We start from the raw sequence: 23,087 nt of genomic DNA on the forward strand, positions 1-23,087 counted from the left end.
ATGTTTTCTTTTGAATCCTCAGCAAAAATGCATTGGTCTCTCACCAGAATCTGCAGTGCTATAAAATAATAGTAAAAAAAGCAGATGAAATTTATCAGGGCATGATGAGTTTTAAAGGCTGCTGCATGGAGAGTCCAAAGCTTGAGTAAACCTTGTCTGAAGGCTGCACCTAAGGTTTAGGTATTAAATTGTATTTCATGTTGTGGCTGAACTTTCATTAGTATTACATTAACCCAGAGCTTGTTTCTAAAAGTTAGAAGTGAGGATAATTTCTTTAAGAGTGAGTAATAGATGAGTCTAATTTATTTCACATTCAGGTAGGTTTTGATATTTTACTGTTCTTATTACCAGAACTTAAGCAAGAAAATACTGGATTTCTTTAGGTCAGCTTCCCAGTAAATTTGGAAATATCTTTTAAAAAAACAATTATTTTGTTCATAGTGTTCCATATGAAGTGCTTGGCAGGCAGAATTCTGTATGGTTTTGATGCTTTGGTTTCACAGTGATACGGAATAAAAAGTCACCTTGTATTTATAAGTTTCACTGACATTTTTTCAGGTGTGAGACAAAGAATTAGCAAATGCAGTGAGGTTGACATCATCATGTGTGCTAGATCAATAAATCTCTGCAAGTATTTAAGTAATGAAGTCTTTTATTACGTAATCTTGGCAAAAGTTGAAGTGCTRTAAGTTTGAAATCTTTATATGTAGCCTGGTTTTCAAAGTTTTGTTGTCTGCTGGAAGAGCTGGGAGTTCTAACATCTCTATGCAGTATCTACCTTTTACAAATTAGCAGAAAGAATTGTAAAGAGGGCTGCCAGAATTTAGAGCTGCTGAAGCATTGCTTTATGCAGTCTTCCAGAGACAATCTTGAGGAAATTGAGAGGGATTAATATAAAATACATGAGTGTACAAAGTCAAGACAGGTCTCAAAAGTTACCTTACATCATTCAGATTCTTGTAGGTTTATTTCTTTAGTCTGCAATAATTTTACTGTGGTCACAGGTGATCATAGATATAAATGTACCTTCTGTGATCACTGCCCAAGCTTGAAAGGAAAAATGAACAGTGTTGGATGTTGTAGTGAAGCTGTGGATTAAAAATGACCCTACATGGATTAAATATGACTATATATGGRTTAAACACAGCTATATGTATCTCATGTAACTTAGATAATTTCTGACCATGTTGCATATCAGATGATCAGTAGGATTTGTTGAGGAAAAGGCTGAACAAAAACAATTCTGGTGAAAGAAATGAAGTGACTAAATAATTAGAAGATGGCACTTAAGGTCATATTTCGTGTTTAAAAGGTAGTATTTTACATGTGCAGGTTGATGATAGAATTGGAATTGGAAGCAGTCACAATTTCCTCTAACCCTTCTCTTTGGAACACAGAAAAAGGTGTTGTGGGTTTAGCCCCTTAGACTGGTGGGGGGAGARATCCAGCAGTAAAAATAAGGTTCTCTGATATAAAAAGTGGTAAATTTTAGGAAAGACGTAGAAGGCATCTTGAGTAAGAGATACTGGGAGCACTAGGAAAGATTGAGAGGACATGTGCACACACATTGTAAAGTAAATTGTCTCTTCTTAAATCCCAAGATCTTGCTATTTGAAGTCCATTTTCACAGTCCATTTCCCATCTGAAGTGCTGTTTGACCAGAGTCCCAGCTGCCTTTCAATGATAGATACAGACACAGAGCTGTGTTTGCTCAGGTGACTTAAAGAAGATGTTGAATTCAAATTTGTGGGCTCATCCCAGATCATTTCATGAACCGTTTTCCCTTCATGACACAAGGAAACAAGTTTTTCAAAAAAGTGAAAGGAAATGACTTACAACACTTAGCATTTCATGCAATTAGCATAAGGGAGTCTTGGTGCAAGGTACTGTTCTTACTAAAGATTGAAGTTAAATTTTAAAAGATATTTTGTATACAAGTTAAAAAGAACTAGAGGTACAGAAATGAAAAAAAAAAAACACCCATAATTTAAAGGCCAGTTATGTACTCTAACTGTTTATTTACCACCTTAGGTGCAGACTGTTGGATCTGTAGTAGATTTTTGTACACACACATTAGCTGGATGTGGTCCAGTGGTTTATTTTATGTTCAACTTGTGTTCTGGRTCAAACATCTCCATTACTCACTGACTGAAAAGGTTTTTTTTTGACTTGTACTGTTGTTCAAGGGCTGGAGCTCTCTCAAATATCTTTTTGGATCATTGATTGCTTTGCTTTAATTAGGTAGGGCCAAAAAATAGTTCATAAAATCATATTCTAACTGCAGTAATTTTTTTTTTGAAAAGCAAATTAATGCCCTCTTTCCTTCAGAAGTGACAGTRTGAGTGCATTTAGAGACTGCTGAATCACTTGTCCACAGACAGTATTTTTCAATGTCAATTAATATATTCACGTTAGCTTTTCAGGTATTTTCGTTTTAAGAAATGGTATTTTGTGGAAACCGAACTCTATAGCTTCAGCTTATATTCAAGAAATAAATATTTTTGGTTTTTCCAAGCATTTTGCGTTTAAATGCTTTGAAAAAGCGTTTTGAATGTCACTTATGGTGTTAGGTTAGGTAGTAAACTAATCTTTATTATTCAAGTAAACAGATAAAATTTATCTAATGGAAGAAGTCTGATTGAAAACTTTGGAAGTTTTAAAATGTATTTAAAGGAAGAACTCTGATTGAAAACTTAGGAAGTTTTAAGAAGAAATGACCTACTTAAACTTGTTTATTTATTTTAAATGGAATTTCAAATTGTGTCTGGGGAAAAAAAAAAGTATTTTCTAGAATTTTTTGTCCTAGAATTGTAGGAGTGTTGAAATAATTAAAGACAACTACATTTCTTTAGGTTTTGCATTTTTTTTCCTATGACTTCATTCTCAAAAACACTTGGTTTCTGTGGAATAAGRAGCATAAAACCACACAGAAATAGTGTGTTGGATTTTGCTTATTAAAATGTTGATATTTCTAAAATAATCATGAATAAAGAGAAATGCTTCGTATTTCTGCCATTTCACTTCTCAGTATGTTTTTTTCCCAGGGTAGCATTTACTAAGTAAGCAATATAATAAATAAATAGTTTATTATTATTATTATCATTATTATCATTATTATCATTATTATCATTATTATCATTATTATCATTATTATTATAAATGTAAATAGCACTAGAAAATAATACCAACAGAAGTACATGGAAGTAGAAAACGTTAATTATTTCAGACGAACAGGTTTTAGAATACACTCGGCCTAAAAAGGAAGGGATAAGCCATAGGTGTGGTGCTGGCTTCAAAATTCAAAATTAGTAYACTCTTGGTAGTTCTTATTTAGAATTTTTATAGTGATTTAACTTGAGATGATAAAATATTTGGAGAACTGCTCAAGTTAAAAGGCTATCAGTTTATATCTGCTTATTTGGGGAATTATAAGTTAATAGYTGCAAAAGTCTGAGTGGAGTTTTAAAATATTTGAAGAATAACTCATTGATTCCATCCAGCTGTTCRAGGCTGTGTATGATGGAAATATCCAGTTCACATTAATCCATGTGAAGCAGTRGAGTATTAAAGGGAGAGCAAAGCTAGAAGAACTAATTATAGAAAGTCGAAGCCACTCTCCAGTCAGATTAATAATAAGTTTTAACTAAAAAAATTTAATAATTTTTCTTTTAATGTTTTTAGTTTAATTCCATAAGAAAAAAACTCTGTTTTTTAAAGGAGTTTCACTTTTTTGAAGTTAGGCTGTGTTTCCTGCAAAAAGGAAATACAGTTTTATTGAGTTGGAAAACTGTAGAAAGTGGATCAGCAGAGTGAAGCCAATATTCAGAAGTTTTTTGAAAAACAAATGAGCTATGTAAATGAAARAAGACTTACTAAGTTGAAAAAGAGAGGAACAAGCAGTGGATCAGGATGTTCTCTTTTTTTTCTAAGAGCTTTGTTTAAACCACAGTGATGATAATTTGCTCCTACCCACTACGTTTGAATATTTGTTATAAAATATAATGGACTTAAAAATACATTGTTAACGGCACAGTTGTTATAGTCTCAGAAAAAAAAAAAAGAAAAAAAAAGTAGCTAGCTTTTGCTTTTCAAGAGTCTGTACCTTGTWAATTTGATCAAACAAGCTTTATTCTATTTGTAACTTCTTCTCTTTTTGCAACCAAGAGATTCAGTTCACTCTTTAAACATCACACATGTCCCAGTGCATGTTCAGGCTCACTTGATTTTAAGACTTGTGGGAGTTACTGATGTGTTCTGTACCATGTAACAATGGTTTTAGACTAAAATTAATTGGTTTGTTATTATTTGGTTTGGCTTTCTTTAGTTGGACTTCATTCATTTTAGACAGCTGTAACTAACTAAACTAACAGCCTAAGCTTCACGTTACCTGGACTAACTAAACTAACAGCCTAAGCTTCACGTTACCTGGACTAACTAAACTAACAGCCTAAGCTTAACGTTACCTGGATGTTTTTTTCTTGCTTTTAGTCTTGAAAGTCCATATATCCTATTGGTATCCTATTCCCCATTCAGATTTAGGGCTGATGGGGAAGGCTTTTCTTGCCCTCAATCCTGGGAAAATATTTAAACCAGGATGCTTCAGTATTGTATATAGGTTAAGCAGTAAACTAAACTGTGTTATTCAAGTAAACAGATAAAATGTATCTAAAGGAAGAAGTCTGATTGAAAACTTAGGCAGTTTTAAGAAGAAATGATCTACTTAAACTTGTTTATTTCTTTTAAATGGAATTTCACATTGTGTCTGGGGGACAGACACAGTTTCTGTTGGCAAAATACATTTAAGCTCAGCCACTAGCCCGGGTAAAATTAAGGACAGGGGACAAAGCTAAGTCTGTTTGCTTGAGCAGAAATGCTTGGTGACAGCAGATGGACAGGTTGAGGGAAGGCTCCTGAAATTATGTCTGTGGGTTCTTCACTTTGCTGCAGAGCACAGAGATTTTTCCAGCACAAATTGGAGCAGCCACAGCAAAACGGGACAGATGCAGATGTAATTTAGTCACCTTTAATTTAGTCACCCCATCCCCCTGKCTGAAAGAAGGAGCAATTGTGGAAAAACTCTAAGAAATTGTTACCCTACAGTCCAAAAATGCAGGTAGAAACTAAATATTATCTGTCATTCTTTAAGCTCTGAGGCATAAAGTAGCTGCCTACTGAGGGAAACATAATGTTTCTCTTTGAATTTTTTACCAAACAACGAGGTGCTGTGTGGTGATATTTTTTGTTCTCCTCTGAATCATTTAGCTTTGCACACAAAGGCTGTGRTGTAGCTTCAATCTGCAATTATAAGTGTGTCACTTGAATAGAGAGGAGAATTTATTACTGAAGTGCAGTGATGAGTTACTGCAAAAGAGAACTGAAATCATTGCTTTAAGGCTTAAAGTGAGAACAGGGACCATGTGACAAAAGGGGAAAATGTAATTATCTGTTGGTTTCTCTCAGTTAATCTTTTGTAACTTTTTTTTTTTTTTTTTTTTGGGCTGAACAAATCCTTTCCTGGGAACAAATCCTGGGAACTGAGGGCAGCTTGAGGAAGGTTGGGGATTTTTAATGCCTGCTGATTTTTGTGGGAGCGATTGGATCCTTGGCTTCCTGTGTGTCTTACAGTAACTAATCATGAATTGCAGCAAACAATCAACACTTACAAATAATAAAGGATCCTGATCTCCTTAACAATGTTTTCATAATTGCAAGTGTGGTTTTACAAAGCATCCACAGGTCACTTGAGAGAAAAGGTGACTGCTATCTGATTTTAGTGGAACTAAAATACAGCTTGTTCCGAATAATTACAATAATTAAATATTTAAATTTCATGAAATTAAATAAGGTGTTTATAAATTGTAAGGAGCAAAATGAGTAGAAAAACTGCAAAATTTTAGTGCCTTGGGTGCCACGTGGCAATATCTTTGCCTTGGAAGGCTTGGAGGTCTTTTTCCATACAGATGCTTAGTGGGGAGGAAGCATGCTCCTGGTGAGCAGACTGGTTTGTTTGTATGCCAATTYATGCTGATTAGTATATTATCAACACAAACTGTGAATGAGATGTTCTTGAGAGTAAAAAGGCAAGGAAATACATKAATTTGCCCTCCCCACTGCAAAGGCAAGGTACCTGTGTGTGTGTGCTCCTTGCTCTTCTGACTCTCTCTGGACAAGCTCAGAGCTCATGAAAATTTGCCTTTAATATAAGCCAGATAGATAACTTGATCCTACTTCTAGTTCAGCTCTTYAACCAAGGAATATTTAATGAAAATTTCTAAGTGAATAATCATTTATAAGGATAAAGTGCTGTTGGACTGCAGTGGGAGTATCAAAGAAAGCTGTGAGCCCCAAAGACAATGAACTTTTAAAAATACATTGAAGCATATGACAAATTTTGTTATCCTAGCAACTTGGGTGTTGGTGATTTTGGCACCCAATATTCCCAGAGCTCCTCTTTGGAAATATTTCGACCACCTTGTTTTAGGATTGCAACCAGTATTGATGCCTGATGATTTTTTGCTTTTCCCTTTACGCTTTCTGTACCCTCTATGCATCCACCTGTACCCCTTAACCCACGTGTTTGTAATTCCTGAAGCTTGATATTCCAGCTCAGTTTAGGAGTTCTGCTGGGCAGAGAGACCAAACATCCTGAGGAAGAGCTCAGTGTGCCCTGTGCTATCTTAAACCTGAGCTCAGCCTTGGGTGAAGCCTTCTGTCCAGAACATCTTGTGTAAACTGGGCTCTGGCCTCATCCTAAGAAAGAATTCATTAGAATAAAGAAACATTACTACATTTATTGCATTTCTTATTAGAAAATCCTAGATAGATATGCTAATTCCTGAAACCTATAAAACTTGTATCTCATTGGGGAATCCTAGATAGATTTGCTAATTCCTGAAACCTATAAAACTTGTACCCGTGCTGTACACGGGTGTGCATTCTGCCATCAAGTTGTGCACCTGGGATCCCAAATCCCGAGGGAAAACCCTTTTTATCCCCTTAACCATGTCTGTGTCATTAGAAACTGCCCTTTCAAGGCAACACTTTAACTGTACTGGAATGCTGATCAGCACAGTCATTACTGTATAGACTGTCTGTACCCCTCTCATGGGGAGACAGAGAGAGAGCAGCTGCTATTTAATTTATCTCACCTTAAACTTCTGCTCTGTTCCACATCCTGGACTTGCCTGACTCCTCTCTTTTCCCCATCATCTCTCAAGGCAGCTGAGAACGTGTATTTTAATGTGTTAGGTGGTAAGAACACTTTTTCTGTGTGTTTTGCCATCTCGCTGCAATGCAACAGTTGAAAATTGGAGGAAAAGAAATTAACTCACTATAAATAGAAGTTTCTCTGAAACTTCTAAGAACCCCATAAATTTAGTGGATTTAGAGGAAATTAATAGGAAGGATAGGTGGGTGAATACAAGTCTAAAGAGATATGAAAAATTCCATTTTCATCTTAGAGAATAATTTACAGTGTGAGTCTCTTCACTTTGCATTAACAGCTGAGTGCTCTGTAATTTTTTTAAGTGGTTTTTCAATAATTGTCAATGCAGTTACAAAATGAAAAYAGAAATAACATGCTAACACTGTATTTAAAAGCACAAATAAACAGAAACCTAAGCTTTCATTTTTGTTATGTAATTTTACCTTTTAAAAATACCAGCTCAACTCAATTTTCATGCATCCAAAAACCATTAAAGAAGCCCAAATTTCAATAAAGTTCACTTTTTCACTTTTTTTTTGTAGTTCAGTTAAAGCACAAACCATTCTTAACCTCATTTTAYATATTTATTGACTTCCTTTGTTCTKCATCATCAAAAAGTAGAAGGGTGGTGTGTGTGGCTATGTTGAAGGTAATATTTTTTCTGGAAGAAGGTCATGTTGGTTATACAGACTTTGTTATATTTTCCATGTGATTCTGTTTTGCTTATTCATCCTGAAACATCATTGCTCAATARAATAAGTGATTTGTATASAAKCCTAAACCTTCAWCTRTTTGTAAACAATTTAAAGAGGARAAAAATCACAGTGTGCTGATATRTAACGGGATTAAGATGTCACTATCATTGATTTTTTTTTTCTTTGCTTGCATCACTTTTTTAAAAATTATTTTTTCTTTTACATAAGATATTTGTAATTTTCCATTTGGAATTACTATGCTGATTTGGCAGGAGGTTATACACAATGTTACATTATTTTTCCATAACATTGTTGTAGATTTTTTTTTTACTGTAAGAACTGTACTTTGGAATCTTTGTGCAATGGTTGTGTGCAGTTGTGTTTCAGTCATTTGATGAGACTGGTTAGTTTTCATGTTTTGATTTCAGAGCAGTTCTTAATTGGTTTTAGAAATACCCACAGTTTTGGGACCTGGAYAATGTCCTAATCCCTGAATTTGCTGACAGAGATGCATTTGGAAACCTGAACAGWGAAATAATTTAAAGTTGATGGAAGGGGACTAAATGGAAAACATTGAAACTCTCAAAAATCACTTTCTCACAGAGAATGATAGGAAAACCTCACTTTCCTTCTTCTGAGAAGAGGGTGTTTAGGGAGTGAGAGATCAGCACATAAAACAGTGCTAATTTCAGTCTCAGCCTTTTTGGAAATTTTTTCTGTCTTGCTGCAGAGGCTGCCAACAGTAACTGGTTTAAGAGCTATCCCACTGTGAAGTGGTGATTTATTGTAATCTTCATGTCTTGCAATAGTAAATCATGTTTGGCAGCTGTATAACATGAGAAGCCTAGTCCAGAAACAATTAACAGGTTTTATTAGTATGGAATAACTAATAGAGTTAGTTCATGGGAGTTACCTGTTGTCATTAAGGGCTGATTTTCATCTTTTTGAGCAGCTGCACATTCAGTGGAAGTTAAAGGGCTTTGAGGCATTTATTATTTATGCAGAAAATGTGGATGGGTGTGGGGTGGAGCTCACCACATATTCCCCATGTGCCTGAGCATGTCACCCATCTCTGAGAATGCATGGCAATCCTTTTTATCTCTGCTCAGATATAAAAGCATTTGCCTCCTTTTCTTCCTTTCTCTGGTGCTGTGCTAATTCAGGATCATCACAGATAATGTATTTCAGAATTTACATCACTCTGCCTTGTATGTGCTTCAAAAATGTGATGGTTTAAACTGAATATCGATATRCAAATAGCTACGTTTATTGTGACATTTTCTTTTATTTTTTTTCTCTCCTAGTGTAAAACTCTCTCTGGTGTCTGTGACCACATCATCTCCCTCTCTTCTGACCCACTGGTTTCCCAGTCTGCCCATCTTGAAGTGATCCAGCTTACAAACATCAAGCCAAGTGAAGGGCTGGTAAGAAGTACGCAGTTAATCAAACCCATCATCCAGGATGAGAAAGTGATTTTTTTTTTTTAAAAAACAAGTTGTACATATGAAAAGGAGTAGGACATTTTAGCATTTTCTGGTTTTTAAGTTTAAAAATAGTTTGGTTTCTCATGCAGCTGGGACAGTACAGGGAAGTATTTTGTAAAGCTGACTGAAGTATGCAAAGTTCAGTGAACAGGGAGAAATGACTAAGAAGTTCTTGCCATTTATACCAGCTTCTGAAAAATGGTTCAGATTGTTCCAGGATCTTGAAGTCTGAAGGAACTTAAATTACTAAGATCAACTCAACCAAGAAGTTTGCGTGGGCTTATGCACAAAACCTGTCAGATTCTGGAAAATATTTCGTAGTATCACTGGGATATAAAGCTATTTTATAAGTTATTTGAGAGCTCTACAGCACTGCTGTTAAGTAACTCATTGAATTTTATTGCAAGAATTTTGCATTCTTAAYCAGATGCTTGTAAAGTCTCTTAATGCAGCCATCCTGTATTTGTTGTTCAAGAGCTGACCATTGATCTCTTGTTTACTCAAATATCCAACACCCTCTGCATGGAAAAAACCAACACTGATCACAATTCCAGATGTATGACTTTACATCATTAGTAACATTTGTTTCCRTAATTTTTGGAGGTAGAAATGGTGGTAATCACAATACAGTTAAACATTTTTTTTGTCTAAAGAAATAGCCTTTGCAACTTCTGCCCAAGCTTTATTCTCATTCCATTTTCATGAACAGTCTTGAAGGAGGAYTGCTGTTCTCTTTGCAGCAGGTTTTTGAGGTTGTCTGGATGTTGTAGTTTTGTAGAATATTTTGGTTTGTGGATTGGTTGTTGCTGGGTTTTGAGTTGATTTGTTTTTCTTGGCAAAGTTGGTATGCCAAGTTATTTTGAGCAATTGTAYTCTAAATTGATTTTCCATTATTTTGGAAAATTGCAATTCAARTATGAGGAAAAACCCCAAACACTTGGATTAGTAAATATGGCCCCATCCTTTGTTTTAGTCTACAATTTGTTTTCCCTTCCTCTACTAACTTTCTTTTTTATCTCTGAATCCATTTAAAATTTGTCCTTCAGGATTTCAGCTTCTCATGGATTCTCTCCTTCCTCTCTTTCCCTCCCTTTCTCCAGTAATTTTAATTCTTCCACCACCTCACTGCAGTCAACCTTTTGAAACCTTACTTTCTACTGTAATGAGGAAATCTTCCCCTTTCTCTTGATCACTTTTTTATGAGTTCTGTCCATTTTTATCTGAACTTGAATTTTTTTTTCTGTCTTGTGACATTTTTTTTTTAGTTTTTGCCTCTCATTTAAGTCTTTGTGTAGGTTTGTGTGAACTCCCAGGAACTGAGAAATGTTGAGTGGTATTTTTTGTAAATAAGAATGTTTTTTCATGGGTCTGTTCCTGCTGGGTAGCTGATGAGAGAATCTCTTTTCCTCTCTGTGTCTCTGTTTTACACCCTCTGTCTGTCTTGTCTGTTTAAACTGGAAACCCTTCAAGGCRGGGCTTTTCGTTTTTATGTACTTATAAACCAACTTAACAGGGTCTTGATGTCATTGTTGTAATAAGAATTTATGTATTTTTTTCAAAAAGGAAAATAGCTGTATATAAGCCTTAGAAGGATACAGTGCCATTTTGACACAGCAATGTTTTTTTTCTTCATCCTTTCCTGTGTGCCACTATTGTTCTGCCTCAGAATTGTGTAGATTGTGAGCTCTCCAGAGCAGGCACTGAGATGGGGTATTTGCACCAGGAGAGTGAAAATCATCCCTTCCCTTTGTAACAGCTCCAATCTTACTGACAGATCACCTTTGTCATGGAATTCTTGGTGCTTTACATGCTTTTGGGTTGTTGGTCTTTTGTTTGTTTGCTTTTTTAAACGAATACCTCTGAATTAAGACACAGTGAATAAACATCAGTATTGCCCCACTGAGTGCTGAGGGTGTCACTTTAAGAACTGGAGCTTGGAATTGTGAATATTCTCTACATATCAAAAACGCTTGGATAAATGTGAAGCTCAATCATTTGTGGACCTTCCTCCAGGATCTGTGCAATGATGGAGGTGGAAAAATGGTTTATTGTCAACTTTGTTGTAGATTTTTGACCCACGTGACAGTTCTGTGCTGGCTTTACCAGTCACTAAATAAAATGTTCTGTAAAGATGGAAGGACTTCAAGCAGAAGAAAAAAGACAATGATGGCTTCTAACTGGGAAGATTTTTGTCACCCATTGTAAACAGAATGTCTAACATCTCAAAGTCATATTAAGAAGTAAATCTGGGAGAGAAAAAGGAAAGGAGAAGACAAGGAAATTTAAAGTTTGGAAAACAATGCTGTTTCCCTAAACTCATGGTAAATATATGATGGAATTATGAAAATGCTTGAAGGTTTTACAACTTAAAAAAATATTGGAGCATGATTGGATGATTTAATCAGCACAAACAGTTCCTTCACTATATTTGGTCTTTGCTTGTGGAAACGTAAGTATTTGTCAGAGGTAAATGCAAATTGTCAAAACTAATACCTGAATGAAGAAAAAACAAGTAAATGTGCTGCAGGGTTTATCATCTCTTATAGATACAAAACTACCTAACACCTATGACTAAATAACCTGTCAAGCAACTAAACCTGTCAAGTGGAAAATGTTTTTAGGGTATGATGTGGAGAACCTCTCTGGGTAAAACAAAGTTATGAGTGGGGTTTGGTATTGGTTTTGTTGTTTATTTTTTTTTCCCCCTTTTTTTTTGTTTTCTCTCTATCCTTGTCTGTTGTGATTGGCTGCATTCATGTGTTCTCCAGTGAGGATTGCTGGGGGAAGAGATATAGACTGAAAGAAGGGTGAAAAGAGTTGTAATGGTAGAAAATTATTTTAAAAGCCTTAAAATGGATTCATGTGGTCAAATTCGTGTTCACCAATGTGCTGCTATGTGTAATTCTTTAATTTTTTCTTTTTTTTTTTTTTGAGGACTTGCGAATTGTTTCATCTGTATTAGTAAGAGGAATTTCATTTTGTATGTTTTTACATTACTGATATACAGAGACAAAATTCACTGGCTTAGGTAATATGTTTAGCCATTAAACAAACTTAAGAATATTGCTGCTTGACTGAAAACAGTGAGTGTATTTAGATAAAAAGCAGGAAAAGTTTTCCTTGGGTACTTTTTCTGCAGCAGTCACTTTCTACTTTGTTTTTGCTTTTAATATAGAAGAATAATATCAGAGAASTGTAGCAAAGATTAATCTTGAATTTCAGTTGTTTCCTGTTTATATAATCATTTTAATCCCAGTCAGGTAAGTGACTGTGATATGATTTCAAGCTTGCTGGGTTCAGAAATGTGAAGGTAAATTCATTAGAACATGAGAGTGATTGTTCGGGGCTCCTTTTTGCTTCCTGAAGCAAACACAAAAGAAACTTGTCATGTAAAAAAAAGAAGAAACTTGTTATGTAAAAAAATCACTCATAAAATACAAGTCATAGGTACAGCAAGGTGTGGCAGCTGATTGAAGTGCACTGATGATTCCCTTTCCAGGAATCCAATGTACTACTATTCCTGATATTTCTCCTGAATTTTTTGGTTTGAAATACTGGAAGAGCTGGGAAAGAGTTATGAACAGCATTCTGAGAGCTGTTTGAGGTTAAAGGGACACATGCAATTTTGCTCCATGAAAATGGAGTGAAAGTAAAAATTCAATTATAAGTGTGATAAAATGGAATTTGTATCTTCTTTCCTTTTCCATCCAGCATTGCACGAAATATGTTAGAAATAGATCACATTCTGTTTTCATTCTTAAAAAAAATATAAACAGAAACAAAGAAAGAAAAAGGAAAAAAAAGAAAAAAAAAACCCACAAAAGGTCTCTTTTCTAACCCTTAACTCAATCACTAAGACAAATTGTAATGATTGGTGTGGAATTAGAGATCTCCCATAGCTGATCAGGGTGATCTTCTCATGTAATTAAGCATGAGTTACTAATTTTTTTAATCCAGGCATACATTTATTCCTGATTACTAGATTGGTTAGCTTATGGTTATTTTAGTCTTATAAATGGAATTCTCTTTCCTTTTATCTGGTGTAACTGATTCTTGTAAATTCTTAGGGACTTATCTTTSAATACCAATTTCTTTCAGTGCAAATGGACAGAGCACACACTGATCTCCCCTGTATTCTTGATTGCTAAAAGTACTGTTGATATTGTGCAGCCACAAGGAGGCAGAGAGAGAAAAAACTTGTAAATGCCTGTGGTATTCTTATTTCCATTCCAGATCAAATAATTGGAAATCAGAAACRTTCTTTTCTCTATACAATTTCCCATATATTGTTCACTTAAAACGAGGAGTGAAGAAACGTGGCTGAAAGGGGCTCATTTTTGTGTTGCAAAATGTTACCTCCCCTCATTTAAAACCTGCTTCATAACAGGAATTATGTTTGTTCTTGCAAAATTAATGTGACACAGTACAAATGTAGTATTTATTAATTTTGCACATGTGGAATAAATGCAATCTAGGGTGGATTTTTTTCGCTTTCTTCTTCCCTCTTTCTTAATGTGTGCAAAATCTTGATCCTAGCCTTTACAGAACACTCTGCAAAAGTTCTTTCTCCTCTTTTGCATTTTCAAAGTCTTTCAAATTTGTGGAAAAAGACTAGATTGGATGTGAATTGCACTCTGGAATGGTAGCACACTTGGATGAACTTACTATCCTTTGGAATAAAGCTTTGCACAAAACTAAATGTTGTGTAACCATTGTGAGACGTTTCCCTTGGCTTTCACCCTGACGTTCAAGGTTGAAAGCAGCACTGTTAATAAAAATGAAGATGTGGCTTTTCTGAAATTGCTCTATGTGGGGACCTGACTCAAGGTTCCTGTCACCATGGTCTCTGTCATTTTAGGTTTTGCCATTTTGCACTTAGATCTGTATCTGAGAGGGGTTGAAGCCCTGCTTGGTGGTGGTGGTGGTTTGAGGGTGGGTGTGTGTACCAAGGAACAGATACCAACATATCTCAGCCTCTTGTGTGGCTCGTGATGCCTCCTGTCAGATATCTGTATATTAGTTAAGATGTGTATATATTMGTGTYTCCCTACCTCACAGGGGTGTTGTGAGGATAAATGCATGAAAAAGCCATTCTGTATTTGAGTTAAGCAAAAGCTGTGTGATGGCGCCAATCAATGGAGAAATTACTGAGGGTTCACAGAGGAGCTGGAAGTTGAAGGATGATGTCAGGGATTTGTGTGTAGTAATAAGGAAATTCTGGATTTGTTACCTTCCAGCACAACAACTGGGTTTGATTCCATTAACACTGTGTAATTGTGCAGAACAATTTAGGAGTTCACTTTTGAGCCCCTCTTCTGAGAAACTGAGAAAGTCCCTGGTTTGTTTTACTGGGGATATTATCCACTTTGTTAATTGAGGTATGCTTCCTTGTTTCTGCTACCAAAATGTCTGTCAGTTCTGGTCCCCAACTAGATTAGTCCAGCTTGATGTGTCTTCTTTGCCTGTTCACCATTCTTACTCAGCAGTGAGTGCATTCTGCTCCTGAACTAGGCACTCTGATTAAAAAGAGAAAAAGTAGGTTATGAAGAGGATGTTTATKCAGACTCTCAATGTTTCCCTGCTTTCAGTGAAGTGGGAAAGGTTGAGGGAAAGGAGATTCCTCAGAAATTGTTGAATGCTCAGTATATGCCAATTATTTCTCCTTTTTTTCCTTCTCCTGGTGTCATAGTGCTGTTAAAATGTTTGAATTAAAGCTTGGTGGAAAGGCATATTTGAGACACTGTCTTGGACTACCCATGCAGGAACTTTTGTCTGTTTATAAGCTATCCACCCTTTTTCATATTTTTTGAAACAAGTGGGATAGCAAACAAAGTTGATGTTGAAGTTTTCATCATTGAGTTTTATAGCTGAAGTGTTTGCTGGGATGAGTGGGGCTATGAGATGGTCTCACAGCCATTTTGCAGGCACAATTCCACACAGGTTAGGAGTTTCAAAGTTGTGTTTGCAGTGTTGCCTACTGAAGATTCCAGGTCTTTTAAAACTCAATATAATTTTCAAAGCAAAATGGAYGTGTTGGTCATACTAAGGCAATTTGTAATCCTGGGGCTTTTTGTAAGGCACTGTTGTATTTGTAATTGAAGAAGTGTATTAAAAAAAAAAACAAAAAAACCTGGGGAGTATTTATGGACATAACCATGGTAAAAGTTTCAGTTTTTTATTGCTAATTAGGGCCAAAATTATTTGGACTATTCTTGAAGTATATGGAAAAGCACTTTCCTACCCAGAGACAAATTCCTCATGGCATGCATTAAAGTCCACAAATCTTAAAGAAATCAAAAAGAAAAGAGAGATTCTTTAAGACATATGCAAGTTTTGTTTGGATGGTGATGGTTTGTGAAACACTTTAAAAATTCTTTCCCATGATGTCTTTTTCTTAGGGTATGTACATTAAGTCAACATATGATGGTCTTCATGTAATTACTGGAACAACAGAAAATGTAAGTATTGTTAATACTGTATGTTCAGGCCTGGAAGCCTTTTTGACCTTACCTGTGGTTAATGCTTTCCCTTTGCTATAAAATACATTTTGCTTGCAAACTTGTGCTAGTTGGCTGTTAAGAACCAATGGCATGTTGGACAGCAGAGATGCTTGTGCTTGTTTACCTCAGAATTGAAAGGGTTGTTCCCAGTTAAGGACCAAGAGAATCAGTCTTGATTTGTTCTTGCAAGACACCTAAAATGTTCTAGTTGATCAAGACAGGAAGCAGCTGTCTTGGAGTTACTTTGCTCTGTGAATAAAAGATAAATGTCTATATTATGTTTAGGCTGTTATGCTGTAGTTTGCTGCAGTGTTAGACAAACAGCTTTTATATTTTCCATCTATCAAGCTTCATTCTGTAATAAATAAGTGCATGGAAATGGATATTCCTTCACATTGACAAATAACTATGTATTTCTGCATGAACTTCTGAGTAATGCCTATGGAAAGGAACATTTATTACCAGTGTACTAATTCTCGCTGAAGGCATTAAAGAGCAAGTAAAATATAATAGACTACTTTTCAAAAGCTTTTGAAATACAGCCTCCATTCCTTGTACACCATATTTAGGGAACTGGCTGTCTGTTAGGAGCTGAACAAAATGATAATTTTGGGGGAAAAGACATCTATCCATGATCTTCAATTAATCTTCAATCACTAAACAACAGTGAACTGTTCCATAATGGTTTAGGCAATTCCTTTCAAAKATTTTGATGGCATTTTCTTAAAATGAACTCTTTTATCATGATACTGTGTCATCCTTTGGGACGTGCARACTACCTACATGGCATTTACAGCTGCTGCATCTGATCTGCAGTGAGGTTCTGTTAACATCTCAATAAAAAAAAAGAATATCTTTTTCATCCTTTCATAGGAGCTGCAATTTAATAGCCTTTTTCCTTTCTGTTTTCTGCTGTGGGCAGGATATCCACGGGTTATAACCAATAGATAATACTTGTTTAGAATTTATGTGAATGCCACCTGTCTTAGAAAAAGAAAAATGTAAGGAATTTCAAGGAAAATAAAAATTMTAGAGAGTCAGGCCTACAGCTACAGACATCATTAGCAAAATTAGCAAAACTAAACAAACCAAATAGAACTATAGTTGAGCTTAATCTGGAAAATATATGAAATAAAGAGAACAATTTTTACAGTTCTCTGTAGAAGAGATTTTGCAGAATCTCTCAAATTAAAGAAGGAACAATTTCTTTCCATAACTTACTAATGGATTTAATTTCCCAGGGGCAAAGATAAAAATAAAATCTTAATGCATTCCCTCAAAACTCTTCTCTTTTGTGATTCATGAATATAATTTAAAGCTGTGCCAGGAAGCTTCAATCATGATGACTTTTGTGCTGTTGTTACTGACTCTTTCATTCACTGTGACACCCTGGAGGTGCTCACAGCAGACCAAGAATCTGCACTCTGTTGTCAAGGGAAAAGGCTGTTGTGTGTAAAAAGCTGCTGTGTGTTTGTRCTCATTTGTGAAAATGAGTAGTGCTTTAGAGAAAGAAGAGTGTCTCCTGTTTTAAGAACACAGTTTCTAGCTGCTTTCTTTAACATACACACACACCAGACACAACACAGAGTTTTGATTTTGGTAGATGGGAGGAGAAAGATCTAAGCAACGTGGCCAGAACAAGATCACAGACCTGCTGCTCTTGACATGTTCACTCTTTGCAATACAGTTTAATCTCTAGGAAACAAGAATCCAAATTCTCTTCCATTTGAACAAAATTTTATATCCTTTTAATTTCCAAATCTGCTCTTCCAAGTGAGACAATGACACACTTTTTTTGTCTGAAAGATCATGGAGGAGAACATGTGTTTATATTAAACACAGTATCATGGTAGATGGAAAGAGAAAGATCTAAGCAATGTGGCCAGAACAAGATCACAGTCATGCACACGTTATCAGACCTGCTGCTCTTGACATGTTTACTCTTTGCAATACAGTTTAATCTCTAGGAAAAAAGAATCCAAATTCTCTTCCATTTGAACAAAATTTTATATCCTTTTAATTTCCAAATCTGCTCTTCCAAGTGAGACAGTGACACTTTTTTTTATCTGAAATATGGAGGAGAACATGTGTCTATATTAAACACATATCATGGTAGTGCTCTCCACATTAATGTAAGGGTGTAGTTTTGTAGTGACAGTTCTGCTCTTTCTGTCTGGCATTTGAGGTGTTTTTGATGTCCAGCTGCAAAGCCTGTTAGTGTTTGGATTCTTGCTGCTTGGCATTACAGGTCATCTCCCCCAGAATCAGCTCTGCAGATCAAAGCAGCTGAGCTCTAAAGCTTGACCTGAGAGAGGGCAATATTCCTCACAGGTCACTGCCCTSTAAGAGATTTTCTCTGGTGGCCCTGTAGCATTAGAGCAAGCTGATCTTTCCAGTTCATGTCTTCTGTCTTTTTTTTGCAAGTAATAACAATCTAAAGGGTGTATTGGTCCAGGAAATGACTTTAGCTTTCTTGYTGAATAGCCCTTCTCGACCATGTTGGAGAGATTCTTTTAATGCACAAACCAAATGTGTCCTTCAAGTAAGATCATTTTGTCCTTTGGTTTTTCAGTAAAAAAAAGAGTGTTTTTCTAAAATAATAGCATGCAGTGCATCTCCAGCAGGAATGTGGCTTTGAGGGGTGTGCTCCCGGTGTCACCACTTGCTGTGATCTGGCTGATTTTGCATGGTGCCCTTAGATYGCAGGGAAGAGAGACTTTTCAGAAGAAATAACACCAAAATTTCCTCTGTGAGCACACAGAAATTGTCCTCCAGGGGCTCTAAACTGGATTTCAGACAGTGTGAGTATACCAGGGGRATAGGAAAAAGACAACATTTAGCATAAAGGACAACAATAAATCTATTCTGAAGAGTAAATCCTAGTAGCAAATTCTGAATAGTTTGTAATTATTGATGTGTGAGCCTCAGTGACATCAMTTCAGCTCCTTGTTGAGCTGAGTTCCTGCTGATGAAGATACAGTTGTGGGATGGCAACATGATAGTAGGACTTCATCAGTGGATGCTGTGCTTAATGATCAGCATATATATCTAAAAAACACAGACCTTATCGATTCTCCTGTGTTTTCCTTAAATAACCATGATAAAAGATACTATTTCCCAGCAAGGTCTGTTCTTTACTGGAGAGGAAAAAGCAATAAGAAACAGGAGTTGCAATCTCTTCATAAGACCACAGCCTTGACATGCCTTTATAAATTATCTTTACCTCACCTTGCAGTGTGTTTGAGGCATWATTGCCATGAGGCTTTTTTTAAAATAGACTTTTCCAGTTTGAAGTTTATGAGACCATATTTTAATGGCTTGGCAAACTGCTACACAGAATACCTGTTTGGACAATATTTAAGCTGCAGATGCTGGAGACACTGTAAAGCAAAGGTTGCATCATAATAAAGTCCTGAAGAATGCAAAGGTAATGACATAGGATTCACTTGCATTTGYATTTTAGAACTCTTAGGTGTAACCACATCTGAGCTAAAAGAGCTGTATTGCATAGGAGGATAATAAAGATTTTAGAGGTATGAATTAGTAAGTGTGAGTAGTGAAATGACAGACATAAGACAGATTATTAGAACATAATCACCAGTGTTCAAGTTTTTCCACCATTCTCTCAGCCAATACCTTTATTGCTTCAGYAGTGCCCAAATGTCAAGGCTGCAGTTCTTTATATAAGTAAAATTACATTCTTACCAGCCCAGTTTGATTTRGGATGTTCTGTGCAATGTCTGCTAGGACTCAATCATTAGTGACCCTTTCAGCCTCTTGTGTCTCTTGGATATCTTTCATTTGAACACTGTCCTTAACTTAGGCCATGAATTATGTGCAGTTGAACTAGAAAGTCACAGCATTGCTGTGGGATTTGTTTTGAATGGGGATATTAGAGGTTATTACAAAAAGTCTGCATTTCAGGCTTGGAGCATTTTCTTTGGATGACCTGTTATCTCACATGGAAATGAATTTAATTCCATAAAATTTGTAGCATTTTTTTTTGGAAATCTGCTCCTGAGCATCATGTTTCATTTGGGTTGGTTTTTTTTTTTTTTTCAAACTGTCAGTCACTTTCTACTGTGGAGTCAATTTTAAGTGCCTTCTGGCAGCCACAGTATTGTGAGAAAAATTGAGGTGTGACTGAAAAACTGAAGGAACTCTTTTTCCTTTAAACTTAGAGGTATTCCCCTCAGAAGACAGTTGGTCTACTGTGAAGACAAAAGAAGGGAAAACTTGTGGGGGTATCACTTTATGGATGAGGGTTTTTTCTTGTGGCTTTTTTTGGGGGGCTTTTTTGTTACTGACTATTTTTTTGAGGCAAAAACAAAGTACAAAGCTACTTTGCTTTTTTGAAAGTGTGATCACTGTAGGATTTTGAAGGTGGTTGCATTTCTTTCACCCTAATAATGTTCCAAAACCAAAGTTACCATTAATTTACTCMTTCTTCGTAGTTTGTACCTAACCTAATCTTCTCTTCTGGTGTGCTCTTTGAAGAACATTAATTTACTGAAGCTCTCTGCAACATATTGAAATGTTGCAGAATAAAAAGACAATTTTATGACAATTTTTTTGATGAAGAATTGCCAGTTAGTCTTGGCAGGTTCAAAACTCAGCCAAAGATTGGCTTTTGAGGCTTAAGAGATGTCAGGCAGATTAAAGCATCCTTCTGGCAGGATGAAATTCAAAAGAAATCYTTAGGACTCKGTTATCATATATATTCATACCTTTYTTAACATGTGATTTTATTGTGTAGCATAGTACATATCATTTTTCTCCAACAAGAACAAACTGATTTATGAAATATTTCTTTAATTCTTTATTTCACAGTAGAATGTCATTATCAATTCTAACCTGATTTCCATAGCTTAGCAATCATGCTGTTGAAAGAGAGATGATGACTGGTAAGACCTTTATTCTTGATCATCTCTTTTATTTTAAATTCAGTCACCTGCAGATCGGTGCAAGAAAATCCATGCTGGGGATGAAGTGATTCAAGTTAACCACCAAACTGTGGTATGTATAACTATGTTCTGTGTCAATTGGAGATAGAGGTGTTGTGGCACATTAGCATGTGTAGAAAAAATGTGTTTTTATAAATCATTATCTCTTCTAACATCTCAATTTTCCTTTTCTCTTTTGAAGCCACATAGTTCTGAAGTGTTAATCTAAACCCTGATAATCTGAGTATTATAGGATATATCAAGTTAGGCTCAATGGCTGTGGCTTGAGAGACCCATTAGGGTATTTTCTGCTTATCCATGCTCAGTTAATAAACAGTTGGTTTAAGTACAATGGAAGTTCTGGGTCAGAGGGATGCAGGGATTTGGAAGTGTTGTGCCCTTGTGGGTATAAGATCAAAAATACTTCCAGGAAGCKGGAAAATTTATTACTTTCCAAACGTACTGGAAAGTGTAGAGCATGTTTTTGAAGAAAACAAGCATGTGAAATTCCCATAAGGGTACTAGGGTAATTAACTTAATTAAAAGACAGGTTTTTAAACTTGGAAACTTAAAAAAAACCTTTCAGGTATGATAGGYAAGAAAACTAATACTCTGCAAATTGCTCCTTGTTGGAGCAGGTACTTGTTAGTTCCCAGTGATTTTATTTAGGGTTAGCAAACTATTAAAATGAATTTACTTTTTCTGAGGTAAGGCTTTAAGAGWAAAGAGCAGACTACCAGTATAGAAAGGAGCTTTTCTTTTTCCAAAATATATAGTTTCTTGAGAGTAGCAAAAGTCAATATATGGTATTACTTACATTTGCTCATGTAAGCATTTTAATAGTCAAAAAAAATAGCCTGGCCCATTGTTATTAGTGCATTTGTTAAAAGTTGTGTTTTGTCATTCCACACGGGRCTCTGCTTCCAGCTTTAGGCCATTTTACATCAACTCCTCTGCACAAATCAATGTAATATTTCACTATACCCTCCAGTGAAGTTTGGTATCAAATATACTGTACATGTGTGGGCCWTAACTGATGAGAAGGTGTCTTTTGAGCTATGCATTGTAATTTGATATATCTGAGCAAGTCAGGGTGAATTTTAATGTTGTTTTGGCCATATAGCTTGTTTACAAGTGTTGTATCCCATGATTACCTTTCATATACAGTTGATGGGTGATTTCTCTATTTTTCTGCACTAGGAGAGCTTATGACCTCAATTTAATTTGAAAAACATTTTAGAACGTTATTATTTTGGCTATTAAAATATAAACATCTGAAGAAGCACATCATTAAACATTCAGTGCTTGTTCTAGCTGGTTTTTCCAACAATTTCTGATGGTGCTGTGAAGTTGCCTTGTCAAGTTGAACATTTCCASTTGGCTAGGTATTTATTCTAGTGTTCTTAGCACATCTACACTGCATTTATTTGATGGAAAGATCAGATTCTTACCCCTAACACTGACAGTAATGTTTTGACAAGCCTTAAAATGAGTTTTCTTACCTTATTGGATGGAATATTTAGTGTAGGATTTGGATGTCTTGGCTTTAGTATAAGTGAAGTATTTTCACAGGCACAGAAAAAGCTATTGGTTGTATTTCTAGGACAATACAAAAGGACCACAGGGAGCTAAGACAAACTTATTTTAATATAGTGAATATATTTATTAATAGACTAAATCACACATCTACTTACTCTTTTCTTTGTTGTATCAACAATATAATTTAAATAGTTGTCATCATTGATATTGTATACAAGTAATTTTCTTGTATTCTCGTGTTGATTTTCCACARTAAAAGTAAACTAGGATTTTCTTTCTAGGAAATGTAGTAGCACCTCTCATGTTACTTTTGCAAATGTACACTTTATTCACTCTTCAATATATAGATCCCAAATATTTTATTTTTTTCAATGGATTCTGCAGAATTTGACAAGAGTCTAAGTAAATCCTTTTGTAGTCCAGGCCCTGTCATGAGGAATTTACTGTCCAGTTCTAGGAATCTGTTTTTCTGGGAAGACATATTTTTCCTTWCAGTGATTCTTGCTTAGAAGATAAATAATTCTGAAGATTCTACATTTTGTTTTTACTGTTTTTTGATTTTTTTTTTTTTTTCACACTTGATATACTACTCACCATCTACAAATACAGGACAACTTGCTTCCCCTAACATATCATACATATCAAATGAACATATCGTACATATCAAATGTAACTCATCATATTTATATCACTAGTATTGACCAYAGAAATAACTGACTAAA

General features: G+C 35.5%; 1 protein-coding gene across 1 annotated transcript in view; it reads left to right on the plus strand.

Annotated features, from left to right (window-relative positions):
* The window catches only part of LOC130584181 (connector enhancer of kinase suppressor of ras 2), a gene marked incomplete at its 3' end in the record, with an annotated part of 168,858 nt that overhangs the window by 76,440 nt on the left and 69,331 nt on the right, over positions 1 to 23,087 (plus strand). Inside the window, exons 7-9 of the mRNA XM_057384002.1 lie at positions 9,204 to 9,323; positions 15,782 to 15,841; positions 20,831 to 20,899. Of these exons, the coding sequence (XP_057239985.1) occupies positions 9,204 to 9,323; positions 15,782 to 15,841; positions 20,831 to 20,899 (249 nt within the window). The remainder of the gene's footprint in view (positions 1 to 9,203; positions 9,324 to 15,781; positions 15,842 to 20,830; positions 20,900 to 23,087) is intronic.

This window comes from Malurus melanocephalus, unplaced genomic scaffold (assembly GCF_030028575.1).
Source record: "Malurus melanocephalus ecotype Western Australia unplaced genomic scaffold, MMel_1.1 scaffold_673, whole genome shotgun sequence".
Taxonomy (NCBI): domain Eukaryota; kingdom Metazoa; phylum Chordata; class Aves; order Passeriformes; family Maluridae; genus Malurus; species Malurus melanocephalus.